At 58.1% G+C, this 19,436-nt stretch overlaps 1 protein-coding gene across 6 annotated transcripts in view; it reads right to left on the minus strand.

Moving 5' to 3' along the window:
• Nucleotides 1-19,436, minus strand: part of ADCY7 (adenylate cyclase 7) — a 61,165-nt gene that overhangs the window by 11,963 nt on the left and 29,766 nt on the right. For 5 of the 6 annotated variants that reach the window (XM_057533797.1, XM_057533798.1, XM_057533799.1 and 2 more), the window contains exons 2-15: nt 19,322-19,362; nt 15,582-16,019; nt 14,047-14,250; nt 12,764-12,925; nt 11,759-11,908; nt 11,292-11,440; nt 10,141-10,252; nt 6,681-6,808; nt 5,124-5,282; nt 4,774-4,906; nt 1,421-1,612; nt 1,003-1,037; nt 399-482; nt 183-255 (exon numbers count right to left, since the gene is read on the minus strand). In XM_057533797.1, coding sequence (XP_057389780.1) covers nt 183-255; nt 399-482; nt 1,003-1,037; nt 1,421-1,612; nt 4,774-4,906; nt 5,124-5,282; nt 6,681-6,808; nt 10,141-10,252; nt 11,292-11,440; nt 11,759-11,908; nt 12,764-12,925; nt 14,047-14,250; nt 15,582-15,752 — 1,752 coding nt within the window. In that variant the 5' untranslated portion in view covers nt 15,753-16,019; nt 19,322-19,362. The remainder of the gene's footprint in view (nt 1-182; nt 256-398; nt 483-1,002; nt 1,038-1,420; nt 1,613-4,773; nt 4,907-5,123; nt 5,283-6,680; nt 6,809-10,140; nt 10,253-11,291; nt 11,441-11,758; nt 11,909-12,763; nt 12,926-14,046; nt 14,251-15,581; nt 16,020-19,321; nt 19,363-19,436) is intronic. The other variant, XM_057533802.1, reaches the window with a different exon arrangement.

A 19,436-nucleotide genomic window follows, 5' to 3' on the forward strand; every position in this document is an offset into this window, starting at 1 on the left:
GTAAGAAGAGAACCCAAACAGGCCTCATTGAGCCCCGTCCCCACCCCAGTGGCAGCTGGAGCGACTCCCCAGAGCCCTCCCTGAGCAGACCTTCTGGGGGTGTTGGCTGCCCTGTGGCCAGCACCCGCCCCCAACCCCAGGCCTTGGAGCCCCTGTTCCTGGGGCTGCTCAGAGGTCCTCACCTCTCGCTCGAAGCCCTTCTCCAGGAAGATGGACCCAAAGGTGGAGAAGTCATCAGACTTGGAGCAGCAGGGTCTGTGGGGTGGAGACACAGGCAGTGAGAGGTGGGGCCTGGAGGAGTTGAGGGGAGGGCGTGGGGGGCCACCCTCAGGAGGCAGCACCACGGACACAGCCACTGGGCATGAGGCACAAGGCGGGCACGGGTCTCGGAGCCTCACCTCGTGGAGCTGAGGCCCTCGATGGCTGACAGCATCTCATCGTCGTATGAGTCATCCTCTGACCGCCCCTTGGGGGACGCACTTCTGGAATCAGACACCCACAACGGCATCAGCCCAGGAACCTACATCTACTTGCCCAGAGGCAGGGGTGTGGACGAGATGACTCACCCAAGTGGGGTTCCCAGGTGCCTGCAGGAGGTCCCAGGGCCTCGTGCAGGATGGAGGAGGGAAAGGCGGGTCCCACTGAGGCCCAGAGAGGACAAGCGAAGGCCCAGCATCACACAGCATCACCCAGCCACCAGCAGCCCAGCAAGAAGCAAAGGGCAGACCCCCCCGGCCCCGGTCCAAGGTCTCTTCCACTAAACCCCAGGGTTCCATCACACCAACCCCACTGACCCCACTACAGGGTGGGTATACAACAGCCACTCGATCATTGTGAAGTTCTGGTTCCTAAAAACACTCTGACCCAAGCCATGGCGAAACCCATAGTCAGGGCTGGGCCTTGTGGAGCTGCCCTCCTGGACAGAGGCTGGTCAGGGCAGCCTGCCTGGAGGAGGTGACTGGGGCAGGACTTGGCCAGGGAGGCAGGGGACAGGGCACAAACCTGTCAGGGGTCCGGTGGCGCCGCAGCGGAATGGCCTGGAAGGGAAGGGAGAGGGAGACGGTTATTCTCCAGGACCCAGGGCCCTGATGCGCCTCACTGGACCGGGTCTGTCATCTCCGGCACTCTTGGATGCAAGGACTGGCCAAGCTGCAGGCACCCAGAACTGAAACTGAACTTGGTCTGGGGAACCAGGAGGCCGGGGACATCCCCCGCCGCCCTGGAGCATTCTCCAAATGCCTTCACTTCCCCAAGGGCCCCAGGAGGGAGGGAGGGAGGGCAGAGCCCGGAACCATGCTGCAGATGCGGAAAGTGAGGCTCGGACGGAAGGACACCCTTAGTGGAAGGACACCCTTAGCATGTGCTCTCCTGCCCCTCCCTGCGGCCCCTGCTCTCAGCTCTCTGGGAGGAGAGGTCCTACCTTGGGCCTCCGCCCGTGGGGCACAGGGGTCTCGTTGCTGCTCACGCTCTCGCGTTGGTTGAGGTGTGCGAAGGGCCGCGCCGCCCCCCAGGACTCGAGGTAGCGGGTCATGCGCACGGAGGCCCGCATCTTCAGGGTCGCGTCCCCCTTGGACTTGGTGAGGTGTAGGCTGGGCGGGGGCGGCTGCTGGCTCTGCAGGCAGACACAGACACGGCCCCTCCCCTCTCAGCACGAGAATGGCCCGCCCCCATCCCGCCCCACCAGAAAGGAAATGCTGCCCAGAACGCTGGCCCATCTGGCGAAAAGGGAAAATGGCAAAACAGCTGCTGGGTCTGCAGCCCCTCGGGGACTGGCGGAAGCCCAGTGCTCTCCCTGGCTGGGCTCCCGGGAGGCCCCAGCTCGGGGCCCTGTCCCTGCCCCAGGCACAACTGTGCACAGCCCCTCAGGCCCTTCTCTGCCTCCCCAGGGCAAGAGGTGGGGTCAGGCCCCAAGCCCGAAGGCCCCACTTGGCCCCTGAAGCTCCTTGGGTCTGAAAGCCCATCGGCCCCTCCCGGTGGACGCACCCCAGGGAGATGGCACCCGGGGAAGAAGCCACAAGCCTCCTGCCCTGCCCACCCACATGTGGCAGCACATGTCCTTCGTGTGGGAGCAGCCAGGAAGAAGGGGAGTGCTGGCCAACCCAGGGCTGCTCCCCACGGAGCAGCATTCCAGGGAGTTCCACTTGTACAGCCCGCAAACCACAGCATGGGTCCACTGTCTGCCACAAGCCTGCCACGGCCATGCCAGGGACAGGGTGGCTTAGCCAGGCCCTGAAGGAGGGGCCCAGCCCCGCCTCCTTCTCCCCCAACCCCCCGCCAAGAACAACAACCCGCCTGGGACCATCCTCAGCTGGCGAGGCCGGACAGGACTGGAAAAGGGGGAGAGAAGAGAAAGACCCCCAAGGCCACCAGGGACAAGCTCGGGCCATCTCGAGGCCTGTTGAGTCCCCCTCATCCCCTCACATTCCTGCCCTCCAGGAGTCCCAGTCTCCCGCGGTTCCCACAAACACCCACATGGGCCAACACCTACTGCCACAAACACTCGTTAAGCCATAGGCAGCAACTTTCCTGGAAACTTCTTGCCTCCTCCTAGGACAGAAACATTCTTAAACCCTGAGCCATGTCTGTGTGCCAGGCCAGAGGGAATGGCATGGAATTCAGCCCTTGTGAAGAGTCCCAGGGTCCTGAGAGTGAGCTGTGCCCTGTGGTGAGTGACCTGCCCTGAGGGTCTGGGGAGGTCACGTTTCTCTGCCTCCCCCTCCACCGTCAGCAACTCTGCCTACACGGCAGCCAGCTCTTCAAGTTCAAGGTCACTGCCACTTCTCTCTTAGGGCATGGAAGCCAGACACTGTCCCTAAAAATTAAATGGGTCCTGAAGATCCATCAGTTCTGAGCAAAAACACATCTGTTCAGAAGCAGGGCCCAGGGAGGGCACCTGCAACCTGCCCCGGCCACGGGCCCCCTACCAGCCACCTCTGGACACTCATCCCTTGGGGCACCTCACACACACACGTAAGCCTACAGAAGCCAGAGCTGGGAAAGGACCTCCCCATCACGCCTCCGTGCAGTGCGTGCAGCACAGTCATGAGAAGAGACGAGGGTGGTCTCTGTGCACAGAAGGGAAGGTCTCCAAGTTACGTCACTGGTGAAGCAAAGTTCACACTGGTGGAGGTGCTACCGCCAGCTCAGCCAAGAGGCCAGAGGAGTCTTTCCCTCTACTTAGACGCGCACAGACACCTCTCACCACACGGGTCCCCGGCACGGGGGACGTGCCGGCGGCGAACAGGGATGCACGGAACACTTTCTATAGCACACCCTTCACGCTTTTTGAATTTTCAACTATGTGAATGAATAAAATTAAACAAAGATGGGGGAAGGTAGTGTTGCCAGATAAAAGACGACAGGGTGCCCAGTAAACCCTGCGTGAGACACTCGTACTAAAACCTTCTCCCTCGTTCATCTGGAACACGAGTCTGACCGGGCGCCCGCGGTCATACCTGCTGATCCAGCGGCCCCGCGGGGTGGGCTACCGGACTACGCCTGCCACCACCTCGGGGTCAAGGGCTCTGCTTCATTCGTTCACAAGCTATCTGGGGCCCTGCTCTGTACCAGGCATTGTCCTAGGACCAGGGGTTCAAGCCTGGAGAAGAGGGACCCCCACCCCGAGCCTGCCCACATGGAGCTCACACTGACAATAAACAGTAAAAAGGATAAACAGGAGCATTTGGGACAGAGGGAAGAGGGCTCTGGGCGGAGGGGGCAGCAGTGACAAGGGCTCTGCAGTGGAAAGAGCCTGGCAGTGGAGGGACAGGAGGCTGGCACGGGGCTGGGGAGGAAGGAAGCGGGGGGGGGGGGGGGGGGGTGGTCAGAGGAGTGGGCGGGGCCCAGAGCTGCAGGGACAGGGTGAGGGGCTGGGCGGTTTCCACGATAGCGGGCCGGGAGCAGCCCCAAGGTACCAGGCGGCGTTCCCCCGATGCTTGTTCAGCATGGCTGACCCACCTAGGGCGCAGTGGGAACGTCGGCAGGATGAAGCCCGAGGGCGTCGGGGGAGGCTCACAGGCTGGCCCGCGGCTGCCCCAGAGACTGGCAGGCGGGCCAGCCCCGAGGACGGCAAAGGCCAGAGTGAGAGGGAGCTGGAAAGAGCCAGCCACTGCCGACATTCTTGAGCAAGCCCCAAGGATGATTCACCGAGGGCCCAGACGAGCTGGCCTCCCACAGGCGGGAACGAAAGGCCCCTGCCGGCGCAGGCAGGCTGCGGGCAGGACCGGGGCCCGCGGCCCAGAAGCAGGCTCACAGCCTTCCCCACCACGGGGTCCTGAAGGAAGCGGGGCCAACCGTGGACCTAGAAGCACCGGCCAGGCGGGCGCACGCGGCGGGTCAGAGCCCAGGACACACGGGGGCTCCTGCCTAGCGGCCCCCTGGCCATCCCTTGCTTCCCTGACTCCCATCCAAAGCGTGTTTTTAAAACGTGTCTTTTGAAAATCTGGACGATTAGTGACAACCTCATGGAAAATAAACTAACAGTGACTATTACTTCTAGAACGTTTATGACACACCCAGTTGACGGTGAGGGCTTCACTCGATTAGCTTTTTCTCCTCTTGAGGTAGGCGCTGTTGTTATCCCCCTTTCATAGAACACTGAGGCCCAGAGAAGTTGTCCCTTGGGGCCTAGAACATACCTAGTAACGGGGCACTGCCTCCTACCCCGGGCAGGCCCCACCTCTCCCTCCATGGGGGCCGTGCCCCGGGTGTGGACCCTGCTCCCCAGCACAGCCCCAGCGCCGCCCCCCAGCCTGCCGCGGCTGAGCCTCATACCCGGGGGTCGATGACCAGGTAGGTGCGGATGTTCATCTCCTTCAGGTAGGGGTCCCGCTGCTGCCCGTGCCCGTCCTCCACCTCATACGCCTTGTCCAGGTGGTTCAGCGTCGCCTCTGTGATGTGCACCCGGCTGGGGGAGATGAGCGTCGGACAGCAGCAGGGCCCAGCGAGGGCAGACACCCACCCGGGGGTGCACAGCAGGCAGGGCTGAGCAGGCCAGAGCCCGGGCAGGCTCCCCCCACCTTCAGGTCGCTGATTCCCTCTCTGACCCCATGCTGACACCCCACCACCGCAGCCCAGAGTCAGCCCCGGACCTCTGACCCCACCGCCATCCAGCTGAGCCTCACCCAGGGACTCCAGCTGCCTCCATCCTGTTGGCCAGGGACACGTCATGGGACCACACATCATACTGCCACTTGCGCAGCCCGATGACACCGCACAGCACGTTCCCCGAGTGTATGCCCACACGCATGCTGATGTCCACGCCTGTGGCCTCCCGCACCTGCCTGAGGCAGAGGCCCGTCAGCCCACCCCAGCCAGGGCTGCTGGGGGGCCCTGAACCCTAGGACAGGCTCAAGGTCCCTGGTAGGGGTTGTGGCACGGGGTGGGGGCAGAGCAAGGGTGCGGGGAGCGTATGGGAACAGGGTAGGCCCAGCTCACAGGAGAGAATGTTCTCGGCCTGAGGGGGCTGCCTCCTCGAAAGGGGATGAGCCCCCCATCTCCAGGAGTGTGCAAATGGGTGTGGCCGCCCCAAGCTCAAAGGCTGTTAAAAGGAGGAGGAATTGCAACCGTCACTGGTCACTGTGGCTCACGCTGGAGGCCCTAACATACTATCACTGGGTGTTACCCCTGCCTGGCAGCCCCAGCTGGAGTCTGCTGAGGGATCCAGACACTGCCCCAAACCCAGCAGAAACAAGGAACTTGAGGCCAGCCCTGGGGGGCCTTATACAGCCCCATCTCTGGGATCTGGGAGCACTGGGAGTTGCTAGCACCACGACGTAGTACAAGGAGCCCCAACTTAGAGTTCCCTGGGGCACAAGGCACCCCCAACATGAGCAGGCCTCCGGCTCCCTTCGATAAGTGCGTGAGGGCCTGGGGAGCAGCCAGTGCCACGTGTCCGCCAACGGGCTAGGGGTGGACCGAGCCTGCCGGGGTCAAAGCCGGGGGAGCAGAGGGCCCCGCACCACCCCCACATGCTCCAGGGAGGGAAGTAAGCCCCAGGGCTGGGGCACCAGCCCGAGGTCACACAGGCGGTGACGCAGAGCCAGCCTGTGACCTGGACCGACTCCCTGGCCGGGTTTTTTTCTGGTGAGATTTCAGGAGGAGGAGAAGCTGGAGCTGGGTTTGCGCGGAAGCTGTGCGCTGCCCGGCAGCCCAGCCGCGCCCTGCTCTGCCCCGGACACTGGGCCGCTTGGCTAAGCCCGCCTGGCCCTCCGCCACCCGCTTGACCGCCACACGCCACGGCTGCTCGGGGCTCCAGAGAGCCTTGTGGGGGGCTGGGATGTCAGTGGCAAGGAGCCGCAGGAGGCTGGGGGTCTCCCTGCAGCTCTGAGGGCTCGTCCCCCAACTCCAGGGTCTTCACAGGGGGAACAGGAAGCAGACGTCTGCCAGCTCCCCTGCTGCTGCGAAGGCTCAGCCTCCGGAGAAACGGAGCCCAGCTGCCCGTCCTCATGGCCCTCAGCTCTGAGCTTCTGACACTCTCTGGAACTCGCAGTCCCAGTGGGCCCAGAGGGAGGGATGCAAACACACTGCTGAGTGGTCCAGGTAAGCCTCCTGTGCCCCTGGAGCCTCAGTTTCCTCATATGCAAAGCGGGGACGATGCATTCCCCAGCATGCCTTGGGGAGCAGGAGGGGCCCGCCGTGGGAACAGGCCCCAGTGCCCCAGGCTTGTGCGTGGTACCTACTTAATGGCCTCACACATGTCCAGCCCCATCTTCACACAGTTGCGGGCGTGGCTGGGCAGGGACACGGGCAAGCCTGACACGCAGTAGTAGCAGTCGCCCAGGATCTTGATCCGCATGCATTCGTTGGCCTGCAGGGCAAGGGGAGGCCTGGTCAGCAGATGGCCCAGGGGCCAGAGAGCAGGCATGCTGGCCACCTCCCCACACCCTCCAGAGTCAGCCAGCCTCTCTTCTGGCCAGGGGCTTTCTCCTGGGGCACCAGCCCCCAGCAGCTGCCTCTGGGCCCGGCAGAAGGACGGGGAACACGGCGGGTCTGCAGGACGAACCCCAAGCAGGTGTCAGGGATAAAAGCAAGTGTTACCAAGGGCGGCCACCTGAGGACCTCTAGGGAGGCGCTACCTTTGTTTCATTCATCCATGCAATGTTTGAGCATCTATGGAGTGCCCTGCCCCAGAACTGGGACACAGCAGTGAGCAAAACAGAAAACAATCCCTGCACCCAGTGGCAGAGCTGGACACTAAGCTACATAAATAAAATCTGTAGACACCCATGATAAGTGCTATGGAGAAAAATGAGGAATGGGAAGGAAGAGGAAGTTCCCAGGAGGCCAGAAAAGCCCTCCCAGTGAAGGTAACATTCGAGCAAAGTCCTAAAGGAACTGAGGGAGCAAGCCTTGCCAGGATCTGGAGGAAGAGCATCCGGGCAGAAGGAAGCAGCATGTGCAAAGGCCCTGAGGCCAGAAGGGTGTTTGAGACATAGCACAGCAGTCAGTGTGGGTGGAGTGGAGAGAGTAGGGGGGATGAGAACAGAGAGGTAGCAGGTGCCAAAAGCTCTGGGGTCAGCAGGTGTCAAGGTAACCCAAGAGGTGACTCTGCTGCTAGGGATACAAGGTTTGGGGAGTGGGGGAGGAACAGAGACGAAAGATGGGAGTGGGGAGAGAGGGTGGGGTCACGTAAAAAAAATGCCCCTGGAGGGGAAGGGGAGGCCCAGGTAGGATGTCTGAGGTTCCATTTGAGGCGGTGCTGCAGCTACTTGACCCTCCATAAGCCTTTAGCAAAGGTGGCCATACATATCAAGGCCTTGAGGGTGGGGTTTTAGGGAACAGGAAGGAGAAGCTGCCCACTGGGCTCCAGTGAAGCCTTGCCCCAGCACCCTCCTGCCTTTTCCCAGAGGGCTGGCTCCTAGAACCAGGGTACCCTCTGCCTCCAGATCCAGTGCCCACTCCCTGGCATGCCCACCAGGCCTGTGGGTGACCAGCCAGCGCCAGTGACCAGGCCAGGCATCATCCCTCCCTCGAGGTCCCCTACCTGCCAGGCCTTTGTGAGCAGTCCCCTTCCTAAGCCCTCCTCCAGTGACCTATCTGAGTGTGTGCCCGCTGCTTCCCGACGGGCTCCGTCTGGCACATGCCGAGCTCTGAATGGCCTAACGGAGGTGGGTGAGGACAGCGCTTTCCTAGAAAGCAGCAGAAGCTTGGCGAGGGCTGGGACACCCAGGCACAGGCTCAGGGCACCACTGCCCTTATCTCCTCCAGGGCCAGGCGCAGGATAACAGTCTGGATCCGGCCCCGCTGTCAGGGATTTACAGGAGGCCACGTTCCCCAGGCTGCTCCTCCCCGTGCCCCTGGCAGTTACAGACTGGAGGAGTTGTGTGAGTGTGTTGGGACAGAAGGTGCCTGAGCCCAGACGCAATGCGGACACCCCTGAGAGCAGGCCCTGGCTCTCGCCAGGAGGGTACAGTTCTGGAATCTGATTGCTGACAGGAGAAAAGGCTGGGACCAGCTCTGCCTGCTGTGTCTGTCCAGGGACTGGACACTCTGGCCTGAAGACTGGCACCTGCCACAGCCTCCCTCTTCTCATCTATAAAATGAGGCTGCCTCCTGGGCCTGCCACGGAGAGTGGGCTGTGTCCAAAAGGGCAAGGGCAGGTCCTTGGCTTTGGGGCAGGGGAAGAGCCAGCTGTGGCCTTGTGTAGTGAGGATGGAGCCTGGGCCCACATAAGGCCCAACCTCTGGGAACCTCCAGCAGAGAAATCATGAAGGAAGGAAGCTCCTAAAGGAAGGCTCCCAGCTAAACAGACCCTCAGAGTCACTCAGTCCACAGTACCCAGGGGGGACAGTTCTCCAGAGCACCCCTGGCCAGTGGTGTCCAACTGTAGTTTGGTTACCTCCTGTGACGGGAAGCTCATCTCCTGAGGTGGAGCTTGCTCCTGGTGAGGCAGGCCCTCCCAAGATTGAGCAGCTCTTCCTAGTGCGAGGCCAGAACTTGTTCCCATCAAGTTCTAAACCATCGATTCTCTGCACATGGAGTCACCCGGGAGGCTCTGAAAAACTCTCATGGGTGCGGGCATGGGTATCGGGTTTTTACTTAAGCTTTTCATGTGATTCAAACACGCAGCAAGGACGGAGAGCCACTGTCCTAAATCTTACACTTGGGTCTCTACTCAGTGGCTACCACTTCCAGGAAGCCTTCCTGACCACCGGAGGCTGGGCTAAATAAGCACCCCTCAGTCCTGCCCCCTGTACCCCGCCTTCCAACCACATAGCACGTAGCCCAGGAGCAACCTGAGGGCAGCCCAGGGCTGCTACTCAGCAGGTCACCAGACCAGGTGGTAAATTAATGAATAACTGAGGCTCCTCCCCAGCCCCCTACACACACCCGTGGAGCTGCGTGCTGCTCAAGACAAAACAGTGAGATCTCAGCTCAGCCTTCTTTGGTCTCCAGACCCCTCCCGCCTTGGCTGAACCCTGGAGGCCCTCCTTGCCCAATGCCCTCCCTGCTTGGCACCTGCTATGCTCCCCAGGGTCCTTAGGTCAAATCCCGCTCCTCACCTCAGCCCTCAAGTCCTTGAATGTCTGACCCTGTAACCATGTTCCCCGCCAACACACTCTGTCCCACTCACACTGAGTCACTTTCATTGCATGAGCACACAGAGCTTTCTTTCTTCTCTAGGTTCTTGCATATGCTGTTCCCTCTGCCCATAACACTGTTCCCTTTCCTCTTCAGTTTCTTTTTAGGTTTCTCAAACTTTAATGTGCAGACTATTCACCCTGGGATCTTGTCAAAAGGCAGGTTCTGGGTGAGGCCTGGCATTCCACAGTCCTCCCATGTTCCCAGGTGGAGCTGAGGCTGAGGCTGCTGACCTTCCATAGTGAGGATGGAGCCGTCTCCTCCTCCAGGCAGCCTTCTGGAGTTCCCCTCTAAGCTCGTGAAGCCCAGTGCATTCCCCAGTGTGCACTGACAGTCTCCCCAGAGGCCTCACACTCTGGGGGACAGGATCCTGGCTCAACCTCCACTCTGACCATGGGGCACTTGAAAGCTTTGCTGACTGAATGCTAAAATTCAGCCCAGGCCTCCCCACACCCATCTCAGCACAGTGCTGGACACAGGACACCCCATGGATGAGGTGGCAAGGGCTCCTGACTTTACCATCAGCGGAGGGGAGGCAGCACAGGCCAGTGGGCTCACCTTGGCAATCTGGTCGAACTTTCCGAAGAGCTCGTTCAGCACCACCACCAGCTCTTTTGGGGAGCAGTCGCTGGCCAGCTGCGTGAAGCCCACGATGTCAGCATAGAGGATGCTGGGGGTGGGGTGGGGCCAGCAGGAGGGTCAGGGCCAAGAGCCCCTGAGCAGCTGCCAGCCCCGCACCCAATCACCCCTGCGAGCCCTCTGCCACCAGGGGTGGGAGAGAAACCCCCCACCATAAGGATGAATTAAAGTTCCAGAGGCTTCACATCAAAGCAAAATGTAGCAAGCCCCAGTTTGCAGGGGCCCTCTGGAACCCCCAACCCCTTCAGAGCCTCACCACAGATGACTGAATGGAGCCCTTACAGGTGGATTCTCAGGCACCTGGGAACTTCTCCCCTTCCCTATACCTGGATTTCACCTCTGCGCAGACTTCAGAGCTAAAGCCCTGGTAAGATGTGACTGCACGCTCCCTCCAGCTGAGCTCCACACCCAGCGCTTTCACACATCTAGTCCTCACGCTGCCCTTGTAGGAACCCCATTCTACAGACGAGCAAACTGAGGCCCAGGGAGGTTAAGACTTGCTGGGAAGCCAGAGCTGCATTTTGCACCAGATCTCCCCGCTCCTGAGTCTACAGTTCTGGACCATCCACAACCCAGAGGCAGCAGGCCAGTCTCGGGGGTAATGGTGAGCCTGCAGGCAGAAGCCCAGGGTGGAGCTCACAGCACCCACATCTATGCTTCACTCAGGTCAGCGCCACTGAGTAAGATTCTGCAGCCCCTTCAAATCAGTTAAAGACAGGTGTCGGGACTGGGGGTCCCCTGGCAGTCACCTGGGTGGGGCTTCATCTCCTTTTGGGGGGCCTGTGCCCCTTTGAGAATCATCTGAAAAGACCCCTTTCTTCCCAACAGTCACGTTCGTGCACAGAGTTTGACAATTTTAGGGGGCAGTGGATCTCCCCCAATACTAATCAAATCTGCCCCCACCCCCTGGGGGAACAAGTGGGAGACTGAGGCCCAGGGAGGGGCCTGGATTTACCTCTCCCCAGTCCCCGTGCAGGCTGGGACCTGGGCCTCAAGGTAGGAGGGCAGCGGGCCACCTGCTGGGGCCGCCCTGGGAGACACTGTGCATACGGGCCCGGCCAGCCGCCCACCTGACGTTCTGGTGCCGCTTGACGTAGAGGCTGTGGAAGTTGTTGTCAGGCAGGTAGCGGCGGTCCCCACGCTCCTTGAGCCGCTCGATGATGGCCAGCTTCATGCCCATGGAGATGTGGGCCGGCAGCACGGACAGCAGCAGGTTCTCCTGGCACGTGGGGCACAGGGAGGGCAGCATCAGGCCCCGGGTCTCCATCCTCTCTGCCCTCCTGCCCCTCTGCCCACCACGTGCCCCATCGCTGCTGGCCTACACCCTGCTACCAACCCGGCAGGCACACCCCCTCCCGTGTCCCCAGCAGCCCCCGGGATGACGCCAGCACAGGTGTCTGGCCAGGTGCCCCAGGTGCCTCGCTGTGTTGTTCAGTGAGCACATCCTCAGAGAGAGGATGCAGGGCGTGGGGCCTGGGGGACAGCCGGGGGGCCGGGCAGGGTCAGGCTGCGGCTCCAGGGGGAGGCGGGTCCCCACCTGCTGGCGCTTCTCGATGCGCAGCTTACGACGGATCTGGATGCACTTCACAGTGTAGGTGAAGAGGTCTCGGGAGGCATCCTGCATCTGGTGCTTGTGGAAGGCGCCCGTGAGGTTCCCGCACAGGAAGACCACAGCATTGGCCAGCAGCTGCGGGCGGGCCATGGCGGGCTCAGCATCAGGCCTGGCCCGTGCCCCAGGACACCGGCCCCCTTGGTGGGCTGGTGACGGCACCCCCTCCCCGATCCCTGGCCTCCCAACCCACTCGGGCTGCAGCCTCCCTGGGGTGGGCAGGCAGGGAAACTGAGGTCCAGACTCACTGGTCTCCTAGACTCACTGGTCTCCTAGTAGGTCACTGTGACCACAGGACCAGGACTCAGGCCTGTCTCAGCATCCGCCAGACATTCCCTGGTGCAGAAGGGCTCAGGCCCCAGAGACCAGAGCAGCCAGCCACTTCCAGGGAGGCAGGAGCACATCCCCTCACAGAGCCCAGAGCCCAGAGGGAGCGCCAAGGACAGCCGCGGAAGGCACAGAGCCAGGCTGGCTGCCCAGAGCTCTGGCCCCCACCTCCCAGACCGGACACCAGGCCCAGTCAGGAGGAAAACACATCTGTGCATCAGCACTAACTGTTCACAATCACTCAACACAAAGGACACCAGACGGTGCGTCCAACCCTGTCCAGATGGGGCTCTGGGCTGAACGAGCGAAACCTCGGGAACAGGGCCTCACCCAGCAGCAGTGCGCCGGACCCAGGAAGGAGGCCCGAGGGTCAGGGCTCGAGGGAGGGGCTGAGCCTCTGGGGTAGCCCAGGCCAGCAAAGAAAAGGCTGCAGGGCAGGGCACCTGCCAACTTGGACGAAGCCCGGCCTCGAGGCCACCTGTTAGCAAACACCTCTGTCTCCAAGGCCTCCAACTCACCCGCTCCAGCCTTGGCCTCCCTCGGCCCAAACCAAAGCCCCACCCAAGGCCTTAGGCGGCCCCGCGCCCAGACCCACACGCCCCTCACCTGCAGCCCTACCCGGATGCTGGGCGTGGTGAAGGCCCCCATCAGCGCGCCAAGCACCAGGAGGTGGGAGGTGCTGGAGACGACCCCGGCCACGACGGCACCCCGCGTGCTGAAGGGCAGCAGCGTGTACACCACGAAGACCACGAACAGGAAGAAGGGCACCTGCACACAGCGGCGTCATGAGCGCGGCCATCACGCCGCCCCCGCCCAGGGCTCAGCTGGGGTCACTCCGCAGCCCCGGCCCGTGGGGATGGCCCTAGAAGCCTGAACTCTGAGGCTACGCCCCCGGCGCCCTCGGCCCTCAGGTCGGCCCCTTCCCCCACCCTGTGTGGCGAGAGGCAGCGACAGACACAGGGTCGAACGAGAAAGTGATGCCCGGCCAGCATCATTTCCTACGAGCTGATTTACCATCTGGGGCCGAGGCTGAGCCTCCGCCGCCCTCATGACCCAGGGAGCTCTCGCCTGGTGCCCACTGCCCACAGCTCTCCCTCCGCAGGAAGGGTAACTACTGGAAGGCCGGGCAGGGCCCCCTCACCTGCCACCCCCAGCAGCCCAGCCCACCGGCCCCGCCCACTCTCCGAGCTGGCCCCTGCTGGGAACAGCACCCTCCCCCGAGCTTCCCACCCGCATGGCTTGCCTGAGCCTCACCCCACCCCAGTCACAGGACCCAGCCCCAATGGTCAGAGGGCCCCCCCCGCCCCCGGTGACAATGCCCGTCCAGGGCTGGGCCCAGGCCCCAGGCCAGCCAGTGCAGCTCAAGCTGGCTGAGAAAGGGCTGCCTCTTTCAGCTGGCCTGCGTAGGCTGGTGGACGGGCAGCCCGGAGGTGCCGCGGGCACCTCTGTCCCGAGCTGGGGGTGGCCTGACAGGGAATGAAACAGCACAGAGGAAAGCAGAGCCGGGAGAACTCGGGATCTGGCCATCCTGCTGAAGCCCCAGACTGACCCCCGGGCCTTTCCCGGCACGTGAGCCAATTTGTGCCTTTTTGCCTCTTTGAGTTGGAGACGTGTCATTTCCAGAAACACCACAGCCAGACATTCAAGTGGACACTCTTCTCCCACCTCACCCCCATCTCATCAGCACAGAGCTGAGAGAACAAGATCAGCCCAGGGCCCGTTCTCAGTCACAGAACCACAGCCCGGAGAGAGGGAGGGGCCCGTGGCTGGCACACCCAATGTGGGCCCAGTCCCCAGAAGGGATCTGATGCCCAGAGAGGGCAGGAGCTACCGAGCGCACAGCTGGCTGGCAGCACCCAGCCCCCAGGGGCGCCAGGGTCCCCTGTTACCTGCTCCCAGTCACAGGCCTCCTTCATCCATGAGTCAAACACCAGCACGTAGCCCAGCGTCACAAGGCAGGCCCAGACGAGCAGCGCCGAGGCCCTGAGCCACCGGCGGACGAGGCACTCAACATACACGAGCGCGTAGAGAGCCACAAACACAGCAAGCGTGAAGAACGCCGTCCCCAGGACAGCCTGGTGTCGGGAGGGGTCCTGTGGGGAGGGGGGCGGGAGGTGAACATACACAGAAATGCCATAGCTTTCCCCAGCGGGGTGCCACCTCCTCCAGAAAGCCTGCCAGGTTAGCCTGTCCAGCCTGCCCTAAGCAAGGTCACTTGCTGCTTCCTCCACGTGGGTGGTGTCCATCCTCCCCCTAAACATCAAGTTCTCTCTTACCTCAGGCTTTGTGCTGTTGCCTCTGCTAGGGGTGCCTTCACCACCACCTTCCCCCAGTCACCTGTGGGGCCCAGCCCTGTGACGTTCTCACTCCCCACCCCTCCCCCTCAGGCATCCCCCGGGGTCCCCAGCAGCTCTGTGCACACCTGCAGGGCACAGGTACAAGAGCACAGGAGCAAAGCTGTGGAAAGCCTCCTGGGGGAGAGGCCACTGCTCCTAACTCTTAAAGAATGAATGGATGTTTATGAGGAAATACGACCAAAGGCATCCCAGACAGGGGAAGAGCTGAAGGAAAGGTACAGAAGTGCGACAGTGTGGGGAGAAGAGGTAACAGGCAAGACGTTCACAGGTGGACAGCACCTGGTTTCCCCCAGAGGCCCATAAGCTCCATGAGCACAGAGACTAATCTGGGGCCAGCACCCAGTGGGTGCTCAGTAACTATGTGCCGAATGACAAAACAAAGGCCCTTGGGTTTCTATGCACAGAGATTCAGGCAGCACCGGCAGAACACCTACTGGGTGCTGGCCACCTTACACATATCACCCTGTTAACAGCCTGTAGTCTCTGATGTTTTCTTCTAGAACTTTACTGTCCCATACAGCAACCACTAGCCACATGTGGCTACTCAAAATTAAATTTCCAATAATTAAAGATAAAATTGAAAATTCAGTTCCTCAGTCATACTAGCCACATTTCAAGTGCTCAACAGCCACGCATAGGTCATGGCTATAGCAGGACGAGGCCTAAGTCAGAGATAATATTAGTGGTGCCCGCTGTCATAAGAAGGATTCTGAGACACACCCACCCCCCCACCCCGGCCGGCTCCGTGAGAGAGAGTTCTGGGATTGATGCATGATGTCTGCCACGGTACTGGAAGTGGGAGCAGTGATACACAGGCCTTCAGTAAAATCAAAGTCCATTGTGGAGAAAAGTGAGGGTAATTTATTTGGCCAAATTAATGTAACATCTAAAACCACCCCAGACTTAAAAATTAAAATAAAAACTGTGTCTTCCTCCAGCCTAAATATGCTCCATAGCACTTTACAGATGCAGAAGCTCAGGCTTAAAGAAGATAATGACTTGCCCAAGGCCTCACAAGTACAAAGCATCAGAGCTGAGACCTGGACCCCAGGGAAGCCCCCACTCACCCCGTAGCTGAAGGCGATGACGATGAGGACGGCGCAGGCAGTGATGGCCACCAACAGGAGCGTGAGCAGCAGCGGCCCGTGCTGGCTGGTGAGGCGGTACTTCTCGTAGAGCGTGTCGTGGCTGGGGTCCTCCTCGCCCTCGTTGAGGAAGTAGCGCCCCTTGGCCGGCATCCTCCACCTTTGGCACAGCCGCCCAGCAGTCCACGCAGGAAACCCCGCAGCCTGGGGAGCATCTGTCTGCCGACACCCACCCCTGTGCACCTAGGCCTCTGGTTTCTCCGAGCCTGGCAGGCGGAGCTGGGCAGAAGTCCCCTCGGCCAGCAGCTCCATGGACACACAGGGCCTGCACTGTTCCAGCTGCCAGGCCTTGCTCACTGCACCGCCCGCATCTGCCTTTGCATCCAGGCCCGAAGGAACAGACACGCAGGGTCCTCAGCTCTGCAGAGACACAAAGCAGACCAAGATTTGACCTGGACTGGGAAGGCTGGCATCGGGCGAGAGCAAGGCCAGGCCTCATAGCCCCGGGTCTGATATATCAATCTTCACCAAACCTAACTTTTAGGTCTTTAAAGCTTGGCCCACCCCAAGGTCATAAAGCTAGTCTCCTGTGTTTCCGAGAACTGCACGGTCCGATACAGTAGCCACTAGCCACATACGACTATCAAAAATTTAATTTAAGTTGATTAAAAACGAAATTAAAAGTTCAGTCCCATATAAAGGCTACTTGGAGAAGATAAATGGCGGCAGGAGGTGGCAACCAGCCAAATCTATGACGTGGGCTAGTCAACAACAGTGGTACCCAGGAGAGATCCCGGAGGGCTTGTTAAAACACAGATCACTGGGCTGCATTCCCAGCGTCTGTTTCAGTAGGACTGGAAGGGGCCTGAGAAGAAATGTGCATTTCTCACATGTTCCCAGAAGATGCTGAAGCTGCTTGTCCACACTTTGAAAACTACTGGCCTGCAGGACACATAACCCATTATTAACCAGTCAGTACCATGAGAGAGAGTGGGGATGTTACAGAATAAAATAAATTTAAAAGGCTTACCAACCCAATGCAATATAATGGACTTTATCTGGATTTTGATTTTAAAAAGCTGCAACTACAAAAAAAATTTTCAAACGACTGGTGAAATCTAAATGTGAACTGAAGGTGGGATTAAGTTAATAAATTACACTTAATTTTTTGGAGTATAATAATAGCTTGATGATTACATTTAAAACATTTTTAAAGTTAAAAAAAAAATTTTAGCCCCTCAGCCACACCAGTCACATTTCAAGTGCTCAACAGCCACACACAGCTACTGTTTATTACATTGGGCCGCACAAATATAGAGCCCTTCTATCATCCAGAAACTTCTACTGGAAAGCACTCACTGCTCTAGAAGTTTGAATAGTTTACTTTCACATGTAGGTCTTGGATCCATCTCAAGGAATTCTTGTGTATGGTGTGAGGCAGGGATCAAGCTTCTTTTTTCTGAATGGATATCTATCTTTTTTCTGAATGGATATCTATCTTTATCCATTTCTAAATGGATATTTTTCTGAATGGATATCTCTCTTTTTTCTGAATGGATATCTATCTTTTTACTGAATGGATATCTAGCTTTATCCATTTCTAAATGGATATTTTTCTGAATGGATATCTCTCTTTTTTCTGAATGGATATCTCTCTTTTTTCTGAATGGATATCTCTCTTTTTACTGAATGGATATCTAGCTTTATCCATTTCTAAATGGATATTTTTCTGAATGGATATCTCTCTTTTTTCTGAATGGATATCTCTCTTTTTTCTGAATGGATATCTATCTTTTTACTGAATGGATATCTAGCTTTATCCATTTCTAAATGGATATTTTTCTGAATGGATATCTCTCTTTTTTCTGAATGGATATCTCTCTTTTTTCTGAATGGATATCTCTCTTTTTACTGAATGGATATCTAGCTTTATCCATTTCTAAATGGATATTTTTCTGAATGGATATCTCTCTTTTTTCTGAATGGATATCTCTCTTTTTTCTGAATGGATATCTATCTTTTTACTGAATGGATATCTAGCTTTATCCATTTCTAAATGGATATTTTTCTGAATGGATATCTCTCTTTTTTCTGAATGGATATCTCCCCCACCAGCCTTTCAGTGGAGCCACCATCCTTCCTTCAAGAGTTTTAGTGGAGGCACCTTTGCCCTAAGTCAGGTGGCCATGCACGTGAAGTCTGTTTGCAGGCTTTCTTCTGTTCCAATGGTTCTTGTGCAAAGACCTCACTCACTCGATTACTGGAACTTTTCAATGAGTCTTGTGTCTCAGACACTAACGCCAGCTTCACTCAGAGCGTACCCCTTGCCTGCATATTATGTTAAGCTTCCACATAAGACTGAATTTTTCTAAAAGGGCCCACTGGCAAGAATTTAACAACCTTGCAAGCTCCGCTTCATAGATAAGGAAACTGAACCTCAGAGAAGAACACGGTGGACCCTTTATGACAAAGCTGAGAGCGGACCCCAGGCTTGCAATGCTTAGCCCAGAGGGGCTCCCTCTTTCCCCAGCACCTTTCATTTATTTTCCCATTCATTTATTCCCAAACAGCTTGTTAACCATGCCTGTGGCACACCAGGCCCATTATATCTCCTGTGTGTCAGGCTAGCTCCCTCTCCCCCTAGGGCTCCCAGTCTCCAGGGAGAGAAAGTTACCCAAAAAATGTGCAATCCCTAGATGCAGCGACTGGGGCTTGGGGTGGCTGCCATATTCCCAGCAGGAACCTTGTGTCAAGGGAGCAGCCCTGGACCAGGAGTCCAGGCCCCCAACATCCTCCAGGCCTGCATCAGAGATAGGAACCAGGACAGGGCAGGGGGCAGGGAGGTGGTAAGACATGGGAAGGCTCAGGGCAGTCACAAAGGGTGCAAATGGCCACTGGTGGAAGCTGCAAAGGAAAGTTGGTCCAGAGCCCCCAAAGGCAAAATAGCAGGGCACCCAGAATCCCAGAGTCTGAGTGAAGTCCCCCAGTGAGTGCCAACTGCCTTGAGTAACCTGGGGCCACCTTGGATCAGGAGTCACCTGCGGCACTATTCCATCTGGGAGCTCCTATTCCTCAAATCCCAGGAACAAAATGGAAAAACCACATATTTGTGGGTGGAGGAAGGGGCTGTTTGCCAGGAGTCCTGGCCCCTCTGCTCCTTCTGGGCCCAGGCAGGTGTCTACAAGCCTCGGCAACTACCTGCTTAACCCAGGCAACCCTGAGGGGGTTGGACCAAGACCACCAAAGTGCGCAAAGTGTTTGGACAAAAGCTACTAATCTGATTTCTACATGAAATACTGATTTCCAAATGTTGCCAGCTAATTTTTAAAATTTGTTTTGTGCCAATAGCCAAAACATGGGAAAACCTGAATATCCATCGACGGATGAATGGATAAAGAAGATGTGGTACTTATATACAATGGAATACCACTCAGCCATAAAAAAAGAATGAAATAATGTCATTTGCAGCAACATGGATGCAACTAGAGATTATCATGCTAAGTGAAGTAAGTCAGAAAGAGAAAGACAAATATCAAATGATATCACTTACATGTGGAATCTAAAATATGACACAAATGAACGTATCTACAAAACAGAAACAGACTCATAGAGATCAGACTTGTAGTTGCCGGGGGAGAGGGGAGGGAGAGGGATGGACTGGGAGTTTGGGGTTGGTAGATGCAAACTATTACATTTAGAAGAGATAAACAACAAGGTCCTACCGTATAGCACAGGGAACTATATCCAATCTCCTGGGATAAACCTAATGGAAAAGAACATAAATACATATGTAACTGAGTCACTTTGCTGCACAGCAGAGATTTGCACAGCACTGTA

The sequence above is a fragment of the Balaenoptera acutorostrata genome, chromosome 19 (assembly GCF_949987535.1).
Source record: "Balaenoptera acutorostrata chromosome 19, mBalAcu1.1, whole genome shotgun sequence".
NCBI lineage: Eukaryota > Metazoa > Chordata > Mammalia > Artiodactyla > Balaenopteridae > Balaenoptera > Balaenoptera acutorostrata.